Raw genomic sequence first — 26872 nt, 5'->3', positions numbered from 1 at the left:
ATGATGAAGAGGAAGCAGCTAAGGAAGGGGATCAGGAATCTCTGATCTCACAAGACAAGGAATTTGCTCCAGTCACTTCTTCTCCATCAACTCCATCTCAGGAAGCTGTATCTGACAAGGCTAACTCACCATCTGTGTCTCTTGTTGATCCAGGCACAAGTGCTGATATTGATGTTCAACACTTGGTTGTGTCTGAAGTATTTCTCTTAGAAGCTCCAACAGCAAATAATCCTTCCACAACACCTGTTACTGATGTTGTTCAAACTCCAGAGTTATCAACAACACCTTCTCTGCATCAAGATGCTGATGATCAGACTTTAGGTGAGCATCAGGATATGGCTGTTGATCAGAACTTAGTATCAGATTAGCAATTAGAGGATGTTGAAGCCTCCATTGCTACTCACACTGTTGTCTTATCAGAAGATACCGATTCTTTAAGTTCTGATGCTGCAAATGCTGGAGATACTGGTGATGCTGCTCCAACTATAGATGCTGATGAAGCAGGTCCTTCAGGACATACTCCTCAACAGACTCTTCCTAAGTCTGAACTGGTAAAGAAGTTTGTTACCGGGGAAGCACCAGTACCTTGGAGTGAAACTCCTGCAGGTCAGGAGTGGACTAAGGAATGGAACTCAGTTTCATGTGTTCCAACTGAAAAACATCTTGCTGAGCACTTGACTAAAGCTGATGAAATGTTAAATTCTGATGATTTTAAAACCCAGCTTAGAGTCACTGCATTGAGTACTAAACATCTACAAGGTCTTCATTCAACTACTCATGCAGAGCTACACAAGATTCAGGAGAACTTTATCAAACAGGAACAAGTTTGGAAAATTGATAAGAAAAAGTTCTTTCAACCTACCATTGACAGGATTGCTTATATTGAGAAAACTCAAGAGAAACAACAAGCTCAGATTGATGAAATTCTGACAAATCAAGCTTCTCAGCAATCGCAACTTACTGAAATCCAATCCTCAGTGGAATTACTTATCTCTCTTTTACTACCTGCTGATGCCAAAAAGGGGGAGAAGGTAATTAAGTCCAAATGCAAAACTAAAAAGACACTGCAAGGAAAGGATGGTGGAAATGATGATCAAGGATACTCTGGAATGGGTAGCGGTCATAGTCAAGGTAGAAGGTTTACATCAAGACAAGCTAGTCATAAGACAAGTTCTGATACTGGGAAAAGAATAAGTTCTGATACTGGGAAAAGGATAAGTTCTGATGAACTTCTAGATCTTGATGAGGAAATGTCAAGACAGTTATTTCTTCAAGAAAATCCAGGAATGGACTTGGAAAGTTTAAAGGAAGAAGAAGCCAGACTTAAATCAGAGAAAGTCACATCTAAATCTGAAGTTTCTGGTAAAAAATCACTTCCAAAACTCAAAGGCATTGTGATCAAAGAAAGGACACATACTGAAGCAACATTGGCTAGATCACAACCATAGATAGATCCAAGATCCAAGGGTAAAGAAAAGGTTGGTGATCCTATCAAGGTTTATGTACCTCCCGAGGAAGAAGAAATTACTGATGAAAAGGATGATCTTGCTCTGACTTCAAGAAAAGTTCTTAAAACAACCTCTGACATGGCTCAAGTTGTTCAGAGTCAAGAAATTGTAAGTTCTGATATTCAGAAGAAGCAAGTAACCTCTGACATAGCTCAAGTTAACTTGATATCAGAAAATAGATCAAAGACACTCCTACCGGGATTCACTAAAGCAAAACAGACTCAATCTTTGAAGACTACTACAAGTGGTTTTGAAGCAAGAGTAGTTACTGGAAAGGAAGCTATAGATAAAACTGGATTGGGAAGTGCTGATGAAAGAAGAGTACACAACACTATCAATGATCCAACTTCCTTGAGTGAACCAGGTATTGGAGCAACTCCTGAGAGATTGAATCAACTGGAATCTGTACAGATGGTTCACCATACCTACTTGAAAGAATACATCATGTTGTATTTCATGACAGATGGTAGGGTTTATCATATAAGACAAAATGCCATTCCATTGAAGTATTTTGAAGAATTGGAGCATGTACTTTTCTTACTTCAAGTGGATGACAGAATAACAGGGACTGCTGCAAACTACTTAAAAGAACATATTCAGAGACAGAAAAGGCTTTATTCTGTTAAGTCTGACAGCATATATGTTCCAAAGTACAGAGATCACAATGGTGATATTGTTGATATGAAGCCTAATACTGCACAGATCAGAACATATCTTGGTATTAAGGGACTTGAATTCAATCTAGAGTCTGACAAAGCTTATGTCATAAGACTGGATCAGGAGTTGAGAAAAGCAAAGATCAATGATCTCAGAGCTGCAATCTTTCAAACTGGTGAAGATACTACAGAGCTTAAAGATGTCAAAAGGAGAATGATTGATGAACTCAGATATGCTAAGAAATGTTTGTTGAAGAACTATCTCAGAACAACTCCTGACATCAGAGAGATCAGAAAATGATGAAGCCAAGTCGAAGATCTACAACTGCTTAAATTCTGATATTTATACAGACTGAAGTTGTTATCAGAAGTTGAAATTGGTAAAAGCTTTAAGGACTGTAAGTTGTAGTTATCTAGTCTAATTCTCATGCATTTGTACTTAATGTTTTTGACATCATCAAATATCTGTTAAACTTGTTGTTATGGATAAAAAGCTAAGGTTATTATTTGCTGTATTTATTACTAAGATTCGGGAGCTCACGGCCTTTAATGGCTGCTCTCGTGTTTCGTGACTCAATCTGCCTTTACGAGATGCCTACGTATCTCTGTGAATTAGAGAATCAAGCCAAAAAACGTAGTTCTGATTTGTGGGGTGAGGCCCCTTATATAGATGTGGGAGTCCTTGAATTGGACTTGGTATAGGAGACTTGGTGGACAAGCCTCTGAATTAGGATAGACTTAGGAGTCCTAGGAAGTAGGAAGCTGATTCCCTATCCTTTTAGGTCCCCTTGAGGCTAATCTATAAGGATTTATATCCTTATCGGGACTCTTCTCAATAGCTGATTTTTCCCTTATTAATTAATTACGAAATTAATTAATAATCAGGGCTTTTGGGCCTTTTTTATTCCACCAGGCCTGATCTGATCCATCAGGCTTAACTTTTCTGGTCTGAATATGATACATCTTATTATTGGGCATATCAGCCCATTAATTATAAAATCAGGACTTATTTATCCCTATCATTTGCCCCCCAACTTTTGGGAAACATTGATTAGGTTTCGCAGAAGTTATTCGTTCCCTTTCAGGGTTTTGTTTTTGCGTAAAGTGTGGAGCGACCTACACATTTACAATGAATCTTCCTTTTATTCAGGAATTATCTTAATTTCCAGGAATTTTTCCCTAATTTTCTGGGATTTTCCCTAATTTCTGGATTTTTCCCTTAATTTCTGGGATTTATCCTAATTTTCTGGGATTTTTCCCTAATTTTCTGGGATTTTTCCCTAATTTCTGGATTTTTCCCTAATTTTCTGGGATTTATCCTTAATTTCTGGATTTTTTCCCTAATTTCTGGGATTTTTCCCTAATTTTTTGGGATTTGTCCTTAATTTCTGGATTTTTTCCCTAATTTCTGGGATTTTTCCCTAATTTCTGGATTTTTCCCTAATTTTCTGGGATTTATCCTTAATTTCTGGATTTTTTCCCTAATTTCTGGATTTTTCCCTAATTTTCTGGGATTTATCCTTAATTTATGGATTTTTTCCCTAATTTCTGGGATTTTTCCCTAATTTCTGGATTTTTCCCTAATTTTCTGGGATTTATCCTTAATTTCTGGATTTTTTCCCTAATTTCTGGGATTTTTCCCGAATTTTCTGGGATTTATCCTTAATTTCTGGATTTTTTCCCTAATTTCTGAAAATATTAACATTTTTCAGAAATTATTTTAAGGAATTTCCTTATTTTTTTTGTAATTTTCCAGGATTTTTTCTTCCTTTTTTTTCTTCCTCCTTTTTTTTTTATACAATTTTCGACCAGGAATCCATTCGACCAGGATCCTGGTCGAATTAGCCCCTGTTGTGCCTTGGTCGAAGGATTTTCGAGGAGGATGCTTTCGGTCAGGAATCCTGGTCGAATTTCGGCTAGGATTTTTCCTTCTTTCCTTTTTTTTTACAATTTTCGACCAGGAATTTTTTTTTTCGACTAGGATTTTCGTCCCTTTCGGTCAGGATTCTTTCTTTTTGACTGAATTAAGCTTCTCTTGCTGCCCAGGTCGACAGAATTTTGACCTCAATGATTTCGACCAAGAATCTTTCGTGTTTCTTGATCGAATGGGTCTAATTCTAGTCGAATTAAGCCTCCTTTTCAACCCTGATCGACAGGATCTCGACCTCAGGGGCTTCGATCAGGATTTCTCTATATTTTCTGGTCGAATTGATCCTGGTCCTGGTCGAATTAAGGCCTTTATTTACCCTGATCGACTTGATTTCGAGCTCAAGCCATTCGACCAGGACTTCTTTGTGTTTTCTGGTCGAACAGGTCAAGAACATATGCATGTATATAAATTTTTGTACATACTTGGATTTAGGCCCCTTATGCTGGGCTAAAACTTGGGCCCATTTTAACTGGGCTTATTCTCTTACTGGGCTTCACAGGCCTTTCAATTGGGCCTCTAATTCTGGGCTTTTAATTTGGGCCAACGTTTTGGGTTCAGGCCAAAAAAAAAAAAAATTTATCTTAGCTGGACTTCTTTTCCACCCCTAAAACCATTTGGGCCTCTTTCAACACTTGGGCCCTTAACTGGGCTTTTGTTTTCTAAACCCAAACTCCAAATTACTCTAGGATTGTTTCTGGATTCTTCCAGAATCTTCAAAAAAACTCAAGTTTTCTTTGTTGAATTTTCCAAAAATTTCCTGATGCTTCCAGAATCTTCTTTTTTTGGGCCTGAATGGGCTTTTCTAGGCCCAATTTCCTTCTTTTCCTCCTATATAAAGGTGGGGGGGTGTGCTCTCACTCACACTCTTCACCCTTCACTTCATTCATTTCTAAAACTCTCCAATCTTTCTCCTCTTTCAACTTTCCTCCCTTAGCTTCCAGCCTTCTTTTCCAGTCTTTACTAAATGGCTGACAAGAGTTCTGAGAGGGCGGCCAAGATAGCCTCGGCTTCAAAACGAGGTAAGGATATCGAGATCCGCTCTTCATATATGTCTTTAATTGATATGAGTAACACTAGGGGGGATGAATATCCCTCCACTGCACATCTCGACTCTTTTAATCATTGTAATACTTGGCACAACATAGATTTCAATAAACTAAATGCTCGCTATAACGTCCTTCCTCCTCTTAGATTAGTTCCAGTCTCTGGTGGTGACCGTACTTGCCACTGGAGACCCGACACTCTCTTCATTTACACAGATGCCCTTAATGTTGGGCTTAGGTTTCCTTTCCATCCTTTTATTCCTCATCTTTTGGCTGATCTACAAATTAATCCGTGTCAGCTTCCTCCAAACGCCTGGAGGAATATTCTATGTTTTATGGTTTGTTGTCTTAGGGAGGGCTTTCCTCTTTCTGTAGCCGTTTTTAGGAAGGTCTTTCAGTGTTATAATAGTTCTTCCAATATTTGTGGCTGGGTCTATGTCAAGCAAAGGCCCAAAAGCAAACATATCTTTAACAGCGCCTCTATTCCTGATAATAATCAAAATTGGAGGAATAGTTTCGTTGGGTTACGTTGGGAGAATGGTGACTGGGGCACACTTTTTCGATCTTCCTTCGGGAAGGTCAGTGATGGTAGCCTCAAATCCATTCACTTAACTCCTGAAGAAACTATTATTTATAATGGGCTTACTCAGGATGATGGCACCACCACCAGCTGGACTCTCTTAGAGGAGTTTTCCCTGATTCATGTGGGACTATCCTCTGTTTCTCAACAGGGTATTTTTCTTCCCTTCTCAATTTTACTTCATTTCATGCATTATTAACATCACTTATTTTGTCCTTTGCTTTGTTTCAGCTGCTAAGGAGATTAACGAGGACAATGTTCCTTTGGTTGAGGAAACAACTAGGATGAAGAAAGCTCGGCTCGCAGGCCTAGACACCCGGGGAAAGGCCACGGAGCCTATCTTTTTGAAGAAGCACAAAGAGCCTATAGGGGAGGCTTCAACTGAAGGAGCTGGAGGCCATGGTGCTCCTATCACTGCTGCTGCCCCTACTGCTGCTGCCACAGGCGCCTTTCAGCCTCTCTGGGGATTCCGCCGAGGGGACACCGTAGTTGGTTCCACAAAACATGCTTGAGATTGGTCCTACCATAGCGTGACTCCCAAGGATTTTACTGATGTGGTGGCCACCCCTGATCTTGAGAGGATTAAGCTCATGGGAGCTCAATCTCTGGCTTCGGCATGCCTTCTCTTTTTTGAATTTATTTTTCATTCTTGTAGCATTTTCTTGCCTTATACTTTGTTAATTGCTTTGTTCCAGTCTAACGCCTACTTTCAAGGTGCTGTGAGGCAAGCCGAATCGTGGAAGCGGGCTTCTGATAAGGCCGATAATGCCCTCAGGAGGCAACAGAAGAAGTATGCTACCCTGGAGAAGAAGCTCAAGCGCAAGGAGGAAGAACTCGGAGAGTCTAATGTCGAGCTGGTGGTATTTCGGGCGGAGAAGAATAAAGCTATAGACAACTATCTGGACTCGGAGGAGTTTGCCCAATCCATGAGGATTAGGGATGATTCAGTCTTTCCCGGGTTTTTTAGGACTGGTTGGGACACGGCCCTTGGGACCGTGAACGAGGCTTGTCCCGATATTAACCCGGCGGACTATATCTGCCCTGATGACGAGGCTTTGCTACAGAGGTTTCGTACCCGAGTAGTTGTCTCGGACCATGTTCCTCAGGATCCACTTCTTCCTCCTCCCGAGTCTTCTTCCAGACCTGCTGAGGACGACAGCTCTTCCTCCTCCTCCGAGACGACAGAGACATCCAGCGAGAGTGGAGAGGACGATGATATGGATGCCGAGGGTACTTCAGCTCCTTAGAGCTTTTTCAGCCCTGCGTGGCTTGTTTTTTTTATTTTCGAGACTTTATTTATCGAACTTTTGTAACATCTATCAGATCTATTTCATTTATCACCTTCTATGCTTGTATCCATGCATTTGATTTTTATTTGTTAGGCCACAAACATACTTTGAAGAACTCATGAATTTCATAAAATTGTCTGGGATTCGTCCCTTACACAAGTCTTAATAAACTTCGTAATAAAACTAAAACATATAAATCCTAAGCAAGCAAAGCTTCAAGGTGCTTTTTAACCTACTCGCCATCCTGACGAGTGAGAATCGTATCCGGCTGCCCTACACATAGTAAACCTTCAGGTTTTGTGCATGCCAAGTTCTCGGGACTTCAAAACCATCCATAGTCTCTAGCTTGTAGGTTCCTCTACCTTGAACACTCTTGACTCTGTACGGCCCTTCCCAATTCGGGGCAAGCTTCCCTTTTTGTCCTACACCAGATGCTTCTATCTTCCTCAAGACTCGCCTTGTTTAAAAAACCTTTCTTTAACCCTTAAGTTATAGTAGAATGCAGCCTTTTTCTGATATTCTACTATCTTTGCATGTGCCCTATCTCGCACTTCATCGATCAGATCCAGGGCTAACCTTTGCCCTTCCTCATTTTCTTCTGCATTGAAAGCCTGAATCCTTGGAGAGGAATGTGATATCTCTACTGGAACTACTGCTTCTGCCCCATATGCCAACATGAAGGGAGTTGCTCCTGTCGTGACTCTACAGGTAGTCCTGTAGGCCCATAATATTGGAAGTATCTCATCTACCCAATTATTTCTTGACTTCTCGATCCTCTTCTTTAGTCCATCCAGGATTATCGGATTTGCTACCTCTGCTTGCCCATTGGCTTGCGGGTGAGCCACAGAGGTGAATCGTAACTCAATTTCATTTTCTTCACAATACTTCTTGAATTCCTCATTGTTGAATTATGTTCCATTGTCAGTGACAAGGATACGGGGAATTCCATATCGGCACATAATGTTTTCCCACAGGAATTGTGCAACCTGCTTAGTAGTGATTTTGGCCAAGGGTTTGGCTTCGATCCACTTGGTGAAATAATCAATGGCTACAATCAGAAATTTCCTTTGTGCCGTGGCCATAGGAAAAGGCCCTAGAATATCCATCCCCCATATGGCAAAGGGAATAGGCGAGTTGATAGAGGTCAGCATCTCGGGGGGTTGTCTAACAACTGGTGCATGTTTTTGACAGCGATCACACTTCTTCACATATTCTTTGGCATCAGCCATCATTTCTGGCCAATAGAAGCCTAAACGGGTTATCTTATGAGCCAAAGCCCTGCCCCCCAAGTGCTGCCCACAAATACCTTCATGCACTTCCTCAAGAGCCAAGCGTGCCTCGTCGGGCCTGAGACACCTCAAGTAAGGAACCACGAAAGATCTCTTATACAGAATTCCATCTATCAAGGAGTACCTTAGTGCTCGAATAGTTAACTTCCGTGCCTCAGTTGTATCACTTGGCAACCAACCGGTCTGAATGTGAGCCTTGATGGGATCAATCCATGACGTCCCCAAGCCTATGGGAGCCACAAGCTTAACATCTATGCTCCATGTCTTTAAAACACGGAAGTACACACTTCCTGAACTTTCTTCAATCTCAGACGAAGCGAACTTTGATAGCGCATCTGCTTTAGCATTTTCTTCCCTTGGAATGTATTCAACATGGCATTCATTAAATTGGGTCATCACAGCCCTTACTAGGCGAACATACTTAGCCATCGTATCATCCCTTGCCTCAAATTCTCCCTTTACCTGGGATATGATCAGCTTCGAGTCTCCACGGACCTTTAAGTTTTTGACTCTAAGTATCCCAGCTAGACCAAGGCCAGCAATCAGGGCTTCATACTCTGCTTCATTGTTTGTGGTTGGGAAGTCTAGCTTCATAGCATACTCAATTAGGAATCCATCAGGGCTTTGCAAAACCATCCCTGCTCCACTGGAATTTATTTTTGATGTTCCATCAAAATAGAGAACCCAATATTCTTTCTCCTTGTCCCCATTGTCGACTCCCTTGTCTTGAGGTATGGTATCTTCCTGCCCCCCGACTTCTTGGTTGGGTATGGTACATTCCACCACGAAGTCAGCTAGTGCCTGGGCTTTTATGGCCGTACGTGGCTTATACTTGAGATCGAACTCTCCCAACTCTATTGCCCACTTAATCAGTCTCCCACTTGCCTTGGGACTGTGAATGATGTTTCTCAGCGGCTGATTTGTTAGCACTTCAATCTGGTGAGCTTGAAAATAAGGACGCAGCTTTCTTGAAGCCATTACCAAGGCTAAAGCGAATTTCTCAATAGTTGAATAATTCAACTCTGCACCATGCAAGATTTTGCTGACATAGTATACGGGTTTCTGGACTTTCAATTCCTCCTTAACCAACACCGCGCTCAAGGCGCTTTCTGAAACAGCCAAGTACAAGAATAAAACTTCACTCAGAACTGGCTTGGCCAACAACGGGGCCTGGCCCATATACTTCTTTAACTCTTCAAATGCATTCTGATTTTCCTCACTCCATACAAAGTCTTTAATGTTCTTTAATGACTTGAAGAATGACAAGCACTTGTCTCCTGACTTGGAGATGAATCGTCCTAGCGCCGCAACCCTTCCTGTGAGCTTCTGTACATCCTTGGCAGTTTTTGGTGGTTCCATATCCAGGATTGCCTTTATTTTATCGGGGTTGGCCTCAATTCCCCTCTTTGAGACCATCAATCCCAAGAATTTTCCTGATCCTACTCCGAAAGTACACTTCGTTGGATTCAACATCATCTTGTGGTACCTTAGGACCTCAAAAGCTTCCCTCAAATGGGTTATATGATCAGTCTTTACTAGACTCTTGACTAGCATGTCATCAACATAGACTTCCATAGTCTTCCCAATAAGATCCTTAAAAATTTTATTCACCAACCTCTGATAGGTGGCTCCTGCATTCTTGAGACCAAACGCCATAACAAGATAACAATAAACACCAAAGTCAGTGATAAATGATACCTTTGGAATGTCATTCTTATGCATTTTGATCTGATTGTATCCGCTAAATCCATCCATGAAACTCAACATCTCATGTCCAGCAGTGGCATCAATCAAAGTATCAATTCTAGGCAGCGGGAAACAGTCTTTGGGGCATGCATCATTCAGATCAGTGAAGTCTATACACATCCTCCACTTTCCATTAGCCTTCTTCACATTACAGGGTTTGCTAACCACTCCGGAAATTGAATCTCCTCAATGAAACCAGCCTCTAAGAGCTTTTCTACTTCCTGTTTTATAGCCTCCTGTCTTTCCGGGGCAAAATTTCTTTTCTTTTGTTTCACTGTCTTCCGGCTTGGATCCACGTTTAGCTTATGAGTAATTAACTCCGGGTCTATGCCTGGCATATCAGCTGCTGACCATGCAAACACATCACTATTTTCTTGTAAAAATTTCACTAACTTCCCTCTAAGAGGCTCTTCTAATGTGGCTCCAATGAAAGTCATCCTCTCAGGATTCTCGGGGTCTAAAGGAACCGAAACCAATTCTTCTGCTGGCCTTCCTCTATTCTCATCATTTTCTCGAACATCCATATCTTCAATAGGAAGAACCTGCCCCCCGACTCCATCTGCCCTCAAAGAGGCCACATAACAGCTTCTAGCCATTTTTTGATCTCCTCTCTCTTCTCCAATCCCGTTTCGGGTGGGAAACTTCATGACTGAATGGTAGGAAGAGGGGACTGCCTTAAAGGCATGTATCCCTGTTCTCCCCATGATAGAATTATAAGTTGAACTAGCCTTTACCACCACGAAATCCAGCATCTGCGTTGCTTGCCTTGGTTCCGTACCTATGGTGGTTGACAATTTGATTATCCCTTCTACAGGACATTCTACTCCAGCAAATCCATATATCGGCATGTCGGTTGGTGTCAACTGGGAGTCGTTATACCCCATTCTTAGAAAGGTGTTGTGGAGCAAGATATCCACAAAAGCACCATTATCCACAAGGACCCTCTTAACCGGGCTATTTCCTATTATCGGTGTTATGACCAGCGGGTCGTCATGGGGAAACTTCACACCCTCTAGGTCGGAATCATCAAAAGCCAATGTTACTTCTGTCCTGGCCCTCTTCGGGGCTTCTCCAACAATATGCATAACCTCCCTAGTATATGCCTTTCTGGAATTTTTGGACAATCCAGCAGCAGTTGGACCTCCAAAGATCGTGTTTATCACTGGCCCTCGAGGGCGTCGCGGTCCTCCAAAAATTGCATTTATAACCGGCCCTCTAGGTTGGGGATTCCGCCCCTGATCGTCTTGGTCTCTCCTACGATCTTCAAAGTTCTTCCTTCCATTATTATTTCTGTCCCCTCCATCTCCAGTATACTTGTTCAATCTTCCTTTTCGAATCAAAAACTCAATTTCATCTTTCAATTGCCTACACTCATCGGTGTCATGGCCAACATCTTTGTGAAACCTGCAATACTTGCCCTTATCTAGCTTGGCGGGATCAGCCTTCAAGGGCTTAGGCCAGCGAATATCTCTATCTTTCTCAATCTCCATCAAAATCTGACTTCTGGGAGCATTCAGCTTAGCGTATTCAGTGAACTTTTGCCCAGGTCCTCCCTTCTTGGGGGTTGAATCAGGGTTTTGTTCGGTTCTAGGATACTTGTCCTTAGCGATATACTCCAAATCAGTTTTTCGCTTCTTGCCTCCAGTGGGCTCATTACTTACTGCGGTCTTCTTCATGCTTTCTTCAACTTTGATATACTTCCCTGCCCTCTCCTGGAGCTGCAACATATTTTCAGGGGGACGTTTGGCCAAGGACATCTTAAAAAACTCATCCCTAGTTCCTTGTTGCAGTGCTATCATGGCTACCTTATCATCAAGGTCTGGGACTTTTAAAGCCTCCTTTGTAAAACGATTTAGGTAGTCTCTCAAAGTTTCCTTTGCTCCTTGTACAATACTCATGAGAGATGCTGAACTTTTCTCATGGACTCTCCCACTGATGAACTGCTTAATAAAAGCCTGACTTAACTCCCTGAACGATCCAATAGAGTTTGGGGGCAAGCGGCTGTACCATCTTTGAGCCATACCCGACAGGGTTTGAGGGAAGGCCCGACACTTTATAGCATCATTCACGGGTTGCAGCAGCAGTGCATTAGAGAATGTCCTAGCATGATTTGCGGGGTCTCCCGTGCCATCATAGGCTTTGATAGTGGGCATCTTGAACTTTCTTGAGATATGGGCATTCATTATTTCTTCTGTGAAGGGCGGAGTTGGATCATCAGGATCTCCAAGGGGAAGTAGATTGCTTGGATCAGTTCTTGGGGCAACAGCTCTTCTTCGCACCGGACCATCCAGGTCTATGACAGGAGGAGGATTTCTCCCCCTGGGAGGTATATGGGGTCTGGCGACCTGGTGAGCCTCCAAATCACGCCTCAGCCTTTGGATCTCGGCCTCATGAGCCCTAATCCTTTCCTGCACTTCTTGGGGATTCGCCCCTGGGGTGCTTTGAGGGTGTTGCCTTCCATCAGCCATTGGCTCTTTGCCAGGACGCCTCCTTCTCGGGGCCACTTCATCATCCGAAGATTCGGAGTCTCTCTCAGTGTAAGGACCAGAAAATTCCCGATCCTCAGGGATAGGACCCAAACCTCGTATATAGGGGGGTGACCGCCCTCGTGCTTCGCTTCGCCCAGCATATCAGCTTCCTCCAACCTCAGGGTGAAGGGGCATCCCATAAGGGGGGTTAGTAGTAACAATAGTTGAATATTCATACCCAACAGGTCGAGAATTTACAGGTATATGTATTTGTTGAACTTGAGGATTCGTACCTTGAATCGGGGGAGTTGTCCCTTGTAGCTGGGGTTGAGTTGCCCCTGTCTGGGCTTCCTCCTGAGTAGATGCATAAGTTGAATGGGGAGGAACCTCCACGGTTGATGAAATCACCTGGGTTGTCTCTGATGGTGCTCCTTCCTCTATAGCTCCAATTGTTCTCCGTGTTCTCGCCATGGTTGTTGTTGTTTTCCCACAGACGGCGCCAAATGTTATGGATAAAAAGCTAAGGTTATTATTTGTTGTATTTATTACTAAGATTCGGGAGCTCAAGGCCTTTAATGGCTGCTCTCGTGTTTCGTGACTCAATCTGCCTTTACGAGATGCCTACGTATCTCTGTGAATTAGAGAATCAAGCCAAAAAACGTAGTTCTGATTTGTGGGGTGAGGCCCCTTATATAGATGTGGGAGTCCTTGAATTGGACTTGGTAAAGGAGACTTGGTGGACAAGCCTCTGAATTAGGATAGACTTAGGAGTCCTAGGAAGTAGGAAGCTGATTCCTTATCCTTTTAGGTCCCCTTGAGGCTAATCTATAAGGATTTATATCCTTATCGGGACTCTTCTCAATAGCTGATTTTTTCCTTATTAATTAATTACGAAATTAATTAATAATCAAGGCTTTTGGGCCTTTTTTATTCCACCAGGCCTGATCTGATCCATCAGGCTTAACTTTTCTGGTCTGAATATGATACATCTTATTATTGGGCCTATCAGCCCATTAATTATAAAATCAGGACTTATTTATCCCTATCACTTGTATATTATGTTAATTTATAAGTTGGGGGAGATTGTTAGATATATTTGATAATGTCATGGCTAATATGTTTTATGTTTAGCTTTCAGATCTTATTTGAACAGGATAAATCAGTACTTAACTGTTGATCAGTACTTATACTGGAAGTCAGGATTTAAGGATATCAGTACTTATGTTATCAGGAGATAATCATCAGAAGATAGATATCAGAACTTAAGTGCTGAAGGACGATCAGATAAGGACAGTAGCTGATTAAAGGAAAGAAGATCAAGATAAACATAAGAAGAGATATGCATGAAGAAGGAATTCTGTAAAGAATGGAATACTTGGAAGAAAAGATATCTGATTGATATATTTTAGGAAGCAGAATTATATTCCATATCAATTAGCGATTATCTTGTAACTGTGTAGTATATAAACACAGACATAGGGTTTACACTATAAGTGTTATCATTATTAGAGAAGATTATTCATTATAACCCTAGCAGCTCTCGTGATATTTGTTCATCACTGAGAGGTAACAGTTCCATACTGTAACAGAGTTTATTGTTTCAATAAAGTTCGTTTTCTGTTACTTAAGTTCTTAAAGTTCGATTTGAGTGTACTATACACTGTATTCACCCCCTCTACAGTGTGTGTGTGACCTAACAACAAGGTTAAGGAAACCAATTTTTGAAAGCTAGCCTCGATCCGACCAAAGGTACATGTCTCGGATTCAGTACATTACTTTAAATACATTTTTTCGGATACAGTACGCTATTTTTTTTAAGTGCATTAATTTGAATTAAGTAAATTCATCCGAATTTAGCACATTAATATAACAAATAAATTAGAAAAATACCTATTTAGGGTATATCCCAAATAATATAGGAACTTGCTTAAGTATCCAAGGGGAATATTTACCCCGAAGCGGAATAAGTATTTAAGACCCTAATTATCTTTCCTTCGGGATTGGGTAGAACAAATCGACCTAATTACTTGAAATCCCGAAGCAGAAGTTACTCAGTCCCTTAAAAATTTGGGGCAAAGAAGGTAGCTATAATATCTGACTATGCTGAGGTGACACATAAGATGCATATTATTAAAGCCAAAAGAAGCATTTTACTGCGCAATAAGGCTATAAACTGTGACTATGCTGAGGTAACACCGAAGATGCATATTATTAAGGCTGAACAAAGCATCCTACTTTGTAAAAAGGCTAAAATAAATGAATGAAATATTTATCTAGGGGGATATCCCGAAGAAGATGCACAAACCAAATAAACTATGCTAAGGTACCTATCACGTACCAATGACGCGTATATAAATTACATTACGGTAGGTTAAAAATGCCGAAGATGCGTAAATTAAAAATTACGTCAGGTAAAATACCGAAAACGCGTAAATTAAAAATTACTCTAGATTAAATATCAAAAATGAGTGAAATAAATAATTTATGCCAAGGTTAATACACATACTGAAGATGCGTCAATTGAATAAATTACGCTAAGGTAAATGTCAAAACCGAAGAAACATAAAATAATTAAAGTGTGGAATGGAAATCGAAGGAGCATAAGAATAAATTATGCTAGGTTGAAAATCAAAGTTTCGAATCCGAACTATTCAATCCCTTAAAAATTCGGGGACAAAGATAGCAATTTTGAATGATAGGCAGAAGGCACGAACTAGCCGAAGCAGGGTAGTTAAACATGTGATGTTCAGATTAGTTATGCATAAGACTAACAAAGACGAACAAACACCTTATCTAGGGAATCGCCCGAAGAAGATAAGTTCGTTCGTCTCTTACTTTTCTAGTATTATTTGACTTCGGCATGAAACACCTATCTAGGGGCCACCCGAGGATGATAGATCCTTCGTTCGTCCCTCTTTAAAATTTAATCTCCCGCACGAAACACTTATCCATGGGCCATCCGAAAAAGATAAGCCTTTCGTCCTCACAATATTCCTTCGTTCGGAGGGAACATTACACATGATATTACCTCTAGAAAGGGGGCGAACGAATACCTATCTAGGGGCTACCCGAAGAAAATAGTTCATTCGTTCCCCCACTCCTTTGTAAGATTTTGATACCGGACGAAACACCTATTTAGGGGCTACCCGAATATAATAGGTCCTTCGTCTCTATATCAGCTATACTTAGCATGTAATTTTTAGTAAGTCTTTAAGACACAAGACCCATCCCTCGGGAAAGGGGCAAATAAAGCTGAACATCCTTTCCGAACGATGCCCCTAGTCCCTCAAACACTCGGGGCGAAGATGGATGTTAAAACCTCGAAAATTGCTGAGGTAAAACGAAAGCCGAAGATGCAATGCAAAATTGAACCATTGTTGAGGCAAAATAAAAGCCGAAGATGCAATGCAAAATTGAACCATTGTTAAGGCGAAATAAAAGCCGAAGATGCAATGCAAAATTGAACCATTGTTAAGGCGAAATAAAAGCCGAAGAGGCGATGAAAATTGAACCATTGCTGAGGCGAAATAAAAGCCGGAGAGGCGATGAAAATTGAACCGTTGTTGAGGCGAAATGAAAGCCGAAGATGCGATGAAAGTTGAATCATTGTTGGGGCGAAACAAAAGCCGAAAATGCGATGAAAATTAAAAATTTCCAAGGAAAAAGCCGAAGATGCAATTAAGGTAAAATTCGAAGACACCATTGTTGAGACGAAACAAAAGTCGAAGATGCATATTCTAAAATTTTGCAAAATTGCCAAGGTAAAACGAAAGCCGAAGATGCAATGCAAAAGAAAAAAATTATTATATACTTCAAAGCAAAGAAACATCTAAAGATGCGGGAAAAAAACAACAACATAAACAGCCCGAAGTCAAAGTTACAAGCCCGAAGACAGGAGATAAAATAAAAATCAAATTATCAGAAAGGTCTTCATCCTCTCCCGAAAAAAAATTGCAAGAGGACCGTCTTCTACAGCACGTGCGACTAGATCTTCCATTACTTCATCGAAAAAGAGCTTGTGATTCCAGGAAAGGCCACGAGCCTTGTCAACAGCATAGTCAAATCCGAATGGAAACACCACTCTTCGGTCTGTTCCAGGTCCTCTCCCAGCTTCCGTTTGTCTTCGATCTCATTGGCTGAGCGTTATACGACAAGTGGCCTTAGGATTACTAACCAAAAATGGGCCACGCACATTGTCTATCGCCCACACACTAGTCTGACCAATACACAGGGATATGTTAGTGATAGTGGTCCGATTTATGAGGCTCATGGGCCGACCGTTGGACTAGCAAACTACAGAAACATAACCCCCTCCAACATTTTTCTTCCTCCTAAATGTAACGGCCGAAGCATTTATATCCGAGGTTTGGATAAATACACCATCATATACACACAATCATATATATAATTTTAATGACAATGGCATATACAATTTTGGTACAATCATAGCTCTTGTACGTTCCATCTTACTCATGAAAGGTCGATTACTTATTCTCACACTGGAGATGAATCGGGGGGACAAACCCTCGCATTCTTCTCCTTGCAGATCCGAAGGACGCTCTACACGATCGAAGGACGTTCCATCATCATCAGAAATTTGGTCGTAACACATACATAAACAATCAACCTGTATATAATACATTTGAGATGATGCACGAAATTTTTATCAATAAGAAAACAATTAAGAATGTTATAATTGCATGGTGCAAAAAAAAATAGAAAATGACCCGTGTCTCGCACTGATTATTATGTTAGTTACTTATGCAAGAGCAAATTTTATTTTAAGTGGCTTCAAAAATCATGATTCGGTTTTGATATTAATAGCAGTTAACATAACAGTTAAGATTTTGGTAAGAGTTTCTGAGATTGAAAATTGTAAATCAATAATATTTATTAATTTAGTGAAAAACATATACATAAATATTATTATTAAATAACAAAAGATTAAAATAATTGAGTTCGTTATTTTTAAAACAATTAAGAAAAATTATTGGTTAAAGAAAGAAGAAAAAACTAATATATCAAAATGAAACTATCAAATAATAAGATTAGGGGTTGTTCCCGCTTAATTAGGGTATCACTCATTTACCGCAAATCCGTAATAAAATATTATAATTGATATATAATTTATACTTACTTGCCGCAAATTTGTAATAAAATATTGTGATTGGTGTATGCGAATTAAATTGACTGAAGAACTTATCGAGATTATTTAAATATTTTTACGAAAAATCTTTAAGAAATATGGGTAAAATTTGGCTGAAAGATGCAGCATCTCTGTAAGAAAACTTACGGTCATGAACATATGTTTCTCGGGGATCCAACTAACTGCCCGTATAATATCTGACTTGTCCTACACAACTACAGTCCCTACACCGACTCTCCCTATCCTACTCCTCTGTCCTGACACGGTCACCTGCCCGTTCCTCCCCCTCGGGTAGCCCCAATCTCGAAGCCACACTCCTCGTGTAATAACAATAATAAATATTATAAAAAATGAAATAAACATTATAAAATAATATCTCCCACCCTCCCCTCTCAAAAAAACTAGTACTAGTATGATGACTCCTGCTAGTACTTGTACCCCCTAAAGCTATTTATCCTTGACTAATGAACAACCTCTCCCCTCCGCCCATCTCCACCACTCCCCACGGTGGTGCTTCTTTTTTTGCCGGCAAGAATCACCCTGTAAAGCTCTTTTAATATTTTAAAAGGATAAATTAGAGATGGGTCAGGGGTTGAGTTGTAGGCCAAAAAATGAACATGGGCTTTTTGTAGCAGTCCAGTTTGGTGATATTCAAACCGTGAGGTTTTTGTTGGACAAAGATCCGGCTCGGCTTCATCACACTACTGTTTATGATCGCCATTCTCCTCTTCATATTGCTGCTGCTAATGGCCAGATCCAGGTGGGCTTTTCTTTTTAATATATTTTCTTGATGGGCTTTTGTGTCTGTGTTTTTGATATGTGAAAATGGGCTGTGTTTGCAGATTCTTTCTTTGCTTTTGGATCGTGCTGTTAATCCTGATTTGGTGAATCGTCATAAGCAGGTTAGTTATTGAATTCTTGTTTGTATTTTAAGTCTGTTTTTAGGAAAGTTGCAAGCTTTTTACTTTAATTGCAACAATTGAAATGGCTATTTGATGTTTGTTTAGACTCCACTAATGTTGGCTGCAATGCATGGGAATATTTCTTGTGTCGAAAAGCTTATTCAAGCTGGGGCTAATGTATGTGTATTCGATTATTCCTACATTTGTTTATATGATCTTTCAAGTGATCAAGTATGAGATAGTATGTAATTTATGGAATTCTCTTCATTTTTATTAGATCTTGAAGTTTGATTCCCTTAATGGAAGAACCTGCTTGCACTATGCTGCTTACTATGGTCATTCCGACTCCCTTCAAGCCATTCTAACCATTGCCCAGACCTCTCATGTTGCTTTCTCTTGGTGTGTATCTTATTTTGGATTTCAAGATTGATTTTTTTATTTACTTTGTTGTCTAATGTTCTTGGAATCGGATTGGGTTGTAGGGGATTTGCCCGGTTTGTGAATATTAGAGATGGCAAGGGAGCAACCCCTTTGCATTTAGCAGCACGCCAAAAGCATCCTGATTGTGTGCATACATTATTAGATAATGGAGCCCTGGTTTGTGCCTCCACCGGTGGATATAGGTAAGTACTTGGCGATCTTCTTGATTAGAATTCCCTTCTGTAGGTACATTACATATATGAATTTGAAAATGTTGTTTATCAGCTTCCCTGGTAGCACTCCGCTTCATTTAGCAGCTAGAGGGGGTTCTGTGGATTGCATACGGGAACTTTTAGCTTGGGGTGCAGATCGGCATCAAAGAGATTCATCGGGGTATTGCTTTACTATTTTTCTAAACTTAGTTTTGTTGATATTTCCCAACATTTTTTGAATTTCCAAAGTGAACTTTTACTTTTTGCAAATATGTTACTTGGGGTCATAAACAAGAAGATACACTTGCTGCATTAAAGTTTTAACTTAGCAGTTTTGCAAACAAGTGAATATATTCTGACCTTTTATTCTTTTATTGGATGCTAAGCTAGAATACAATTTGCATTTTCTTTCAGAATTGCGATTAATCACTTTGCATTCCTTTTTTTTCTAACAGGAGAATACCGTATACAGTTGCATTGAAGTACAAGCACGGAGCATGTGCTGCCTTACTGAATCCTTCTTCTGCCGAGCCTCTGGTCTGGCCATCACCTTTAAAATTCATTAGTGAGCTTAATCAAGAGGCTAAGGCTTTATTAGAACAGGCCTTAATGGAGGCTAATAGGGAGAGGGAAAGAAACATCTTAAAGGGCACAGCATATTCTGTTCCTTCACCATCTCATTCTGATGCGGAGATTGATGATTATATCTCGGAGGTAATTTTTCCCTTATAGCAATTTGGTTGATTAGTCCCCCCCCCCCCAAATATTTTAAACAATCTTTCCTGTTTTTAAAAAGTTATTAGCAATTCTGTAACTGTGTTGAAAGGAAATTTTGAAGGCAAGTGTAAACATATATCTGACTACTTCCACTTGATTTAGCTTTTACATAACCTTAAGCACAATCCAAGTATAAAAAGTAATTCACATTTTAATATCTGTGTTGAAATGAAACTTTTTAGATGAAATATAAAGGCGAGTGTGAACATAAATCTGCCTACTGATTACCTTTTATATAACCTTCAGCATAATCCAAGTTAACTGGAATTTTCAAATTTAGATCTTTTCTATTTCTTGAGATTGACGACCAAAGGTGTGTGGTAGACAGGTGGATTCTGATGGCTTACCCTTGTAAGATGGTTGTTTAAGTTGAGAAGTCTTTGCTTGATATGATTGTAGTCCCCACTATAGGTGTGAAAGTTTGAAGTAAAACATATTAGTATATCTATAGAAATTATCTGTGTTGATTACTTTTTTGCAAGAGGTCTTTGCTTTGCCTTCCATGTTAGTTCTAATTTCCAGCAGAGCTTCGTCGGATCCGTTATAAAAATACATAGATAAACAAACAGCAGCGTGTGGCATTGTTAATCTCTTTGTGATGGAAGCTATTAAGACTATGCTTGCTAATCAACTATTTACAATCTAGTCTTGACAAGAACAGTAACTAATATAAAAATGAAAAGAAAGAACCATCTTCAAAGACTCAGCAGAGTAAATAATATTAATCATAGTTACAATATTAAAGTATCTTGTATTGATAGAGGGAAGTACTCCAATGCAGACCAGTGATGCTGAGCTATGTTGCATATGTTTTGATCAAGTCTGCACAATTGAAGTTCAAGACTGTGGTCACCAAATGTGTGCGCAATGCACACTAGCCCTGTGCTGCCACAACAAGCCCAACCCGGCAACCGCTTGCCACACTGCCCCAGTATGCCCGTTTTGCAGAAGCAACATTGCCCAATTGGCAGTAGCCAAGGTCAAAGTTGACACAGATACTGATCCCAAGGATCTTTCATTCTCAAATTCTAGAAAATCAAGAAGGTTCCGTAACTACAGTGAGGGTAGCAGCAGTTACAAGAGCTTATCAACCGTAGGGTCATTTGGCAGGATGAGTACCCGTAGCTCAGGAAGAGTCGCAGCTGATAATGAGTGGCTCGACAAACCTTAACCTGATACCAGAGTTTAAACAATCGATTTGATCAAGGCTTCAGGTTTACACTTCCAAAAGGTATGTATAGATGTATAGCATCTCTGTTTTGAAAAATAAGCAAACGTAAATTTGCAGGTTCTGGGTTGGTGAGTATCGTTGTATGATGATCACATTGTTGTAATGTTGTATTACTTGAGCTTAAAGAAGCAATTAGTGCTTTAAGGTCGGGTTAGTTAGGGTGGATGTAAAGATGAAACGGCTCTTGCAAGATCCCCTTGTAAAAGTAAAATGGACAATCATTTATCAGTCTAGAAAAGACTGTAGTAACCCAAGTTGAGTGGAGATTGGACCCCAACTTGTGTATTTCTTGATTTGTGTACAATGTATGAAATCAATTTCCCACAAAAATTTGAGAAGGAAGAAAACAAAAGCAAAGCCTATTTTGGTGCTGTTTGTCATGTGAAGATCATGTCTCTGTCTGCTCTTTTAATACTTTGGATCTTTGATTATATGTGTTTTTCAGTGATTTTCATCCTTCTGCGATGTTGCCAAGTGGGCTTTGATATCTTTATCTGTTGTCTGCGTGGCCCATGAATCAATTAGATGTAGGGTGACATGCCCCTTGGGGCCCAAATCAGTTTTCACAAAAAAAAAAAAGAATTTGTGATCGATAATTGTATTGGCAGTTGGCACCAACTAATTTGTTTTTCAGAGATCGTCTTCTCCGATGTGATCCAATTTAGAAATATATTAAATGTCTAATTATTGGGTTTGGTAGTTGGATGGCCCACATTAGATATTTATAAGTTTTACTTGGTTGTTTTAGCAGGCCTTGATAATTTTACATGTTTAGGGTATAGCGACTGCAATGGTTGACTATCTTGCCAACTGCAAAGTGATGCAATGAACTAGTGAAAAGATAATCTTATAAATAAGTGCCATGTCAATACTAATTGTTATGTCAAGCTTGATGAATGAGGCGTAGATCTATAATTATCGGCAAATGAAAACTGGCATTAATGTTTTGATGAGGCACCCTGCGTTAACGGGGGCATGTTTGTGCTTCATGCCTTCATCTCGCTTTCTCTTTAACGTGTGTTTGGGAATGCCCACAGAAGAAGCAGTGTCTTCAACTGATTAATAGAATTAATGAAAGTTTTTTTAGGTTTTGATTAAATTTCAAGAATTTAGATACGCATGTATCTGTATTCTCACCGGGTTACGACCCTCTTATTATTAAGACTTAAGAGGAGGAGTTAGTGTTCGTGTATAGGCAAACATGCACTTGCTATGTACAACTCAAAACTACTACTTAGGATGGTGTCTGTGGTCATTCTATATTTTTCCACGACTATAGACTCTGGCAGTAACACTTGAGTGATAGAATCTAATCTTAGCATTCGAGACATCTCTATTGCATAGTATTCGCCTATTCAAGGTATATCCTATCGAGAGAGAATATTAGTAGTCAATCGTAGAACGAGCTAAAGAGCTAAGGAGCTCATGTTGCTCCTGTTAGTTGTTCCTGTTATAGTAGCTATTTAGGGGACTATTATGGAAACCGGCAAAGTAGCCCGTTTGCTTTAGTTTCCCAGGTCCACTTTGCTTCTGCGAAAGTAGCCAGTGTAAACCGAGTTGGAGCCTTGGAGGTACATGCCCACCAACAAAAAAATTGAGTCCTATTCACAGTTGTCGTGCACCAATATCACGTCCTCAGGTTCATAAATCATCAGGCAATGGCGTTTTCTGTGATCATCAGGTAGACTTCTCTTAAGTCTCAACTGCTAGAAGATGTCCAAAAGATGCAGCATAATGATACTCTATATCTGCATCCTTTTGGTCCTTTGGGCAGTTGTTGATACACCATGTTTTAGGCATGTTGCTCCTTGATCTGCATTGTTTACGCCGTTCTTTTCCATGAAATTCGCCTATAGATCTCTAAAATGCTTGACATCGCAGGTTCCCGGCATAATGCTTCTCATAAAAGAATGATCGTGTAGTCTATTGAGCTTTCAGGGCCAGAAGAATTGTTTTGTTGAAAAAATAAACAAATATCTTTCTTAGAAGTCTTGAAAATCATGAAAATTTTATCGCGCAAGGGAAGTGTTAATAGATTACTCCCTCCGTCCCTATAAACGTTTCCCATTTGTCTTACGCGTTTGCCAATGCATATTTTTGATTATTAATATCTTTAATTTTGTATTAGTATTAAATATAAAAATTTTATTGTATTAAAATACTCATAAATACAAATCCAACAAAATCACTGATGACATTGTTTGATCTTATAGATTAGACGTAAATTAGTAGTCAATCGCTTATCATGAACATTATGAAAAGTTTAAACGGGAAGATTATTTTGGGACGGAGGGAGTAATTAATTAGGACAAAAATACATTTTCTGTACCCAAATTTCAATAGAACGATCTTCAACATTTTGGTCACATTCAACAATCACCCGTCTGTTTAAATCAAAACTCATTTTTAAAATACCTTTTTTGACCGTTTTACTCTCATACGGTTAAGCTGTACTTCGACAATTATACACAAACTTTTATTAAATGTAAAATGAAGTAGTGCAAACGATATTTATAAATGTTATCATTAAAGTAGTCGATTGCTCAAATTTGAGGTACAGAAGGTGTATTTTGTTTTTCGAAAATTAAATATTATATATATATATATATATATATAAATGTATGTAAAAATTTAACTACTAAGACTTAGGTACACCATTTTGGAGGTATCCGATGTATATCTTAGAATTATCTACTTTATGAGTCATTTTTGGCATTAGAGCCATCGAATCTGAGTTTGTTTTGGAATCCGGAATCAGAATGATCTTGTTAAAATCATTTTCCGGCCTACAAGACTTAGTCTCCAACTCCTGTTTCGGCCGAATGTGAGGGATTGTCCCCGATTAATCTTCGTTCCGCTATGAGAATAAGTTAAATGGCTTTTGAGAGTAAATTCGAATACAAGATAATCTGAGTCTGTAATATTGTGTTTGTTAATTGAATGAAATACATCGTGTATATAACCTGAATAATGTTAACATTCTCTTCCGTAGTCTTCGAATTGTTCCGACCTCTTAAATGGGCTGATCTCTCTTCCGTATTCTTCGGGTTGTTCTGATAAGAGTGGGAAGTGGACGTTATGGCTAGAAAAGCACGTCTTCACCTTCCCTGGGCTAATTCCTCTTAAATGGGCAGATCTTTTTTTGATGGGCCTAACTCTCTTTGATATCGGCTCAAACACATATTTACGAGTCAAAAAAACGTGAAACTCTAACAGACCTAATTTTTATATTTTTGTTTGGTATTTGATCCCAATTATCGGTGCAGAGAACTTGGTATAAATTATGTTTTTTTTGAGTGAAATGTTCTCTCAATTATTGCTAATTTTTCACATGAATAATCAGATAAGCAGGCACACGACATTCTTATGACAAAAGTATAATTTCAGGATTTTTACTTTGTTGTGCAAGTAATCAAAAGTTTTACCCTCTGGCAGTACAATGCAGTCAAAAGTTGAAAGTACTGACAATGCCTTCAGTTCATTAAAATGGTTACAACTTACAAGACATGTCAATGGCAGTCCACTATCTCACCACTGTTTGGACACTGTAGTCTATTTACCATTGAGCCCTTGTTCTGACAAACATAACTACCCGGAATAGGCATTCATAGCCAGTGTTTTAACAGATTCTTCCCTGGATTCCAGTATCTTTTACAGACATGAAAAATTAATCACATTCTTATCATTTCTGGTGAAAAACTGAAATTTCATTGCATGCTTTAACCAAATGCATAATGTTTTCTGTATCTTGCTATAAAATATGATTCCTCTTATTACTAGTAGTGAATATAAATTGTAAATTCACTGGCAAAGAACTAAGAAGCAACAGGCTTACAGGGTTTGTATTGACTGACAAAGTGCTACTTAAGAGTGAAAATTTTAAAATGCATTAATATTGAAAGCACTGAAATAACAAGGAAACTATAGTAAGCTAGTAAACAATTTTGGGGGTCAAATGTAATGCTCTTTACACAATCGACCGTCTTGCACCAAGTTATAGGGTTATTTGAGTTTGCAACTTCATGGCTTACAATAAAATGATATGAGAAGTTACAGGTAACTAGGTGCATCAACAGCTTTGCATATCTGGCGTTTGCAAATGGCAAACTTATGTTCCTTGTATTTCAAGTGCTCCGAGTAAACTTTCTCGTATTTCCAACCTAAGTATTCCCGACAGTCGGAACAATAAACATCCTTGACGAAATGAACACCAGTTATGAATTACCTGTCAGATGCGCTTCCCTCAACAATGTTCATCACGCTAGAGAATAGAAAGGCTCGACCATTTTTACCTGACTGCACGCAAATACTTCTATCAACAACAAATTGGACGTACACAAAACAATTACCATGATGGACAATATTGTTATCAAGACTACATACGCATTATAATATATATCGTCACAAGGGGTTACAACATTTTAAATTATGTAACTCACCAATTATAAAAATCACATGAATACTTGGATAAACAAAAAATTTAATCTAAATACGGGATACAAAACAATTACCAGAAAATACTTATCGACAATATCATCATGAAGGGCTACAACATTTCGGCACTTGAAGCAGCAATATACTCTTGATCCGATTAAATCCTTGTCCTCCATCCTGGTGATTGATTATATATATTGTATATTGATACATAAAATATGTCAGTAGTATTAGTTTTTTAATCAAATGATGAGGAAAAATGAAAATTGAATTAATGATCTTTATACATTGAAATGATGTTGAAAATATACCTATTAAAACGGCAGACGTAGCGGAGGATTAAAGAGGGTTCTTTTTGGGTTTTGGGCGTGTGCTGCCTAATTAAGCCAAATTCTTAAAAGAGTGCTATCACTAGTGATTTGTTTTTATAACAAAGAAACTCAAACGATTTTGGAAAACTCAAGAGCAGACAAGGTAACTGAGCCCTCAGAAATTTAAGCAAATCATACATACTGTCCAACATTTTCTAAATTCTTAAAAATATTCGTGTTATCCGATATCACGTAGTCCGTTCATCCCATTTTACTTGTCACAATTCTCTTTATATAAGTCAAATTAACCAGTTTTTGACCAAAGGTTAAACATTATTCTTATATTATTTTAAAAAACTAAAAATCATAAATTAAAGTAGATTAAATCTCCTTTCCGATGATTTATTTATTTTTATTTTTTTTAATTATAAAATATTAATAAACCTCGGTCAAACTTTAATCAATTTAACCAGGTCAAAGTCAGATGTGACAAATAAAATGGAATGGAGGGAGTACATCTTCTGTCTTTTTAATTTTATCTACTTACATTATATATAGTAACTTATAACACGTGCAATGTTGGTATTTTTTTTTAATTACGTTAGTTCACAAAGTTAATGATCTTATAAAGAAAAATAAACTTTAATAATAGTACGCTCAACTCATGAAACAATCTTTAACTTAGTGATGGTTTAAAAATTAATATCCGATTGATATTATGTTAATATTTTAAATCTCTAGCGCTATTTCTAAATTCACTGTCCAAGGAAGAGGTGGAAGTAGAAGAAATGGTGGAGATGGAAGAAGAAAGCAAGTTTTAAAGACTGTGCAGACAAAAAAATTGACTACTACAACTGTGACAACTACTGAAAGCCAAATGCTGATAGTCACATATATTGATGATGACTAAACTGAAAGAATTATAGAAGC

The 26872-nt window shown here is 39.0% G+C and overlaps 1 protein-coding gene and 1 long non-coding RNA gene across 2 annotated transcripts; one reads left to right on the top strand and one right to left on the bottom strand.

Annotated features, from left to right (window-relative positions):
- Window positions 1-18021: 18021 nt before the first annotated feature.
- LOC141667234 (putative E3 ubiquitin-protein ligase XBAT31) lies at window positions 18022-21583 on the top strand. Its single transcript, XM_074473642.1, has 8 exons — window positions 18022-18415; window positions 18498-18557; window positions 18663-18734; window positions 18835-18956; window positions 19040-19180; window positions 19263-19370; window positions 19645-19903; window positions 20748-21583. Exons 1-8 carry the CDS (start codon window positions 18236-18238, stop codon window positions 21135-21137), a joined length of 1332 nt encoding a protein of 443 aa, XP_074329743.1. The 5' UTR covers window positions 18022-18235; the 3' UTR covers window positions 21138-21583.
- Window positions 21584-25010: 3427 nt separating this feature from the next.
- Window positions 25011-26075, bottom strand: LOC141663622 (uncharacterized). The gene is made up of 3 exons (XR_012551583.1): window positions 25943-26075; window positions 25709-25808; window positions 25011-25493 (listed from the first exon to the last, which is right to left on the bottom strand). It is a non-coding gene; the product is annotated as an uncharacterized LOC141663622 (long non-coding RNA).
- Between the last annotated feature and the right edge of the window lie 797 nt (window positions 26076-26872).

The sequence above is a fragment of the Apium graveolens genome, chromosome 6 (assembly GCF_009905375.1).
Source record: "Apium graveolens cultivar Ventura chromosome 6, ASM990537v1, whole genome shotgun sequence".
In the NCBI taxonomy this organism is placed as follows: domain Eukaryota; kingdom Viridiplantae; phylum Streptophyta; class Magnoliopsida; order Apiales; family Apiaceae; genus Apium; species Apium graveolens.
Note: the sequence above shows the minus strand (reverse complement) of the source record. Positions and strands in the feature narration are given on the sequence as shown.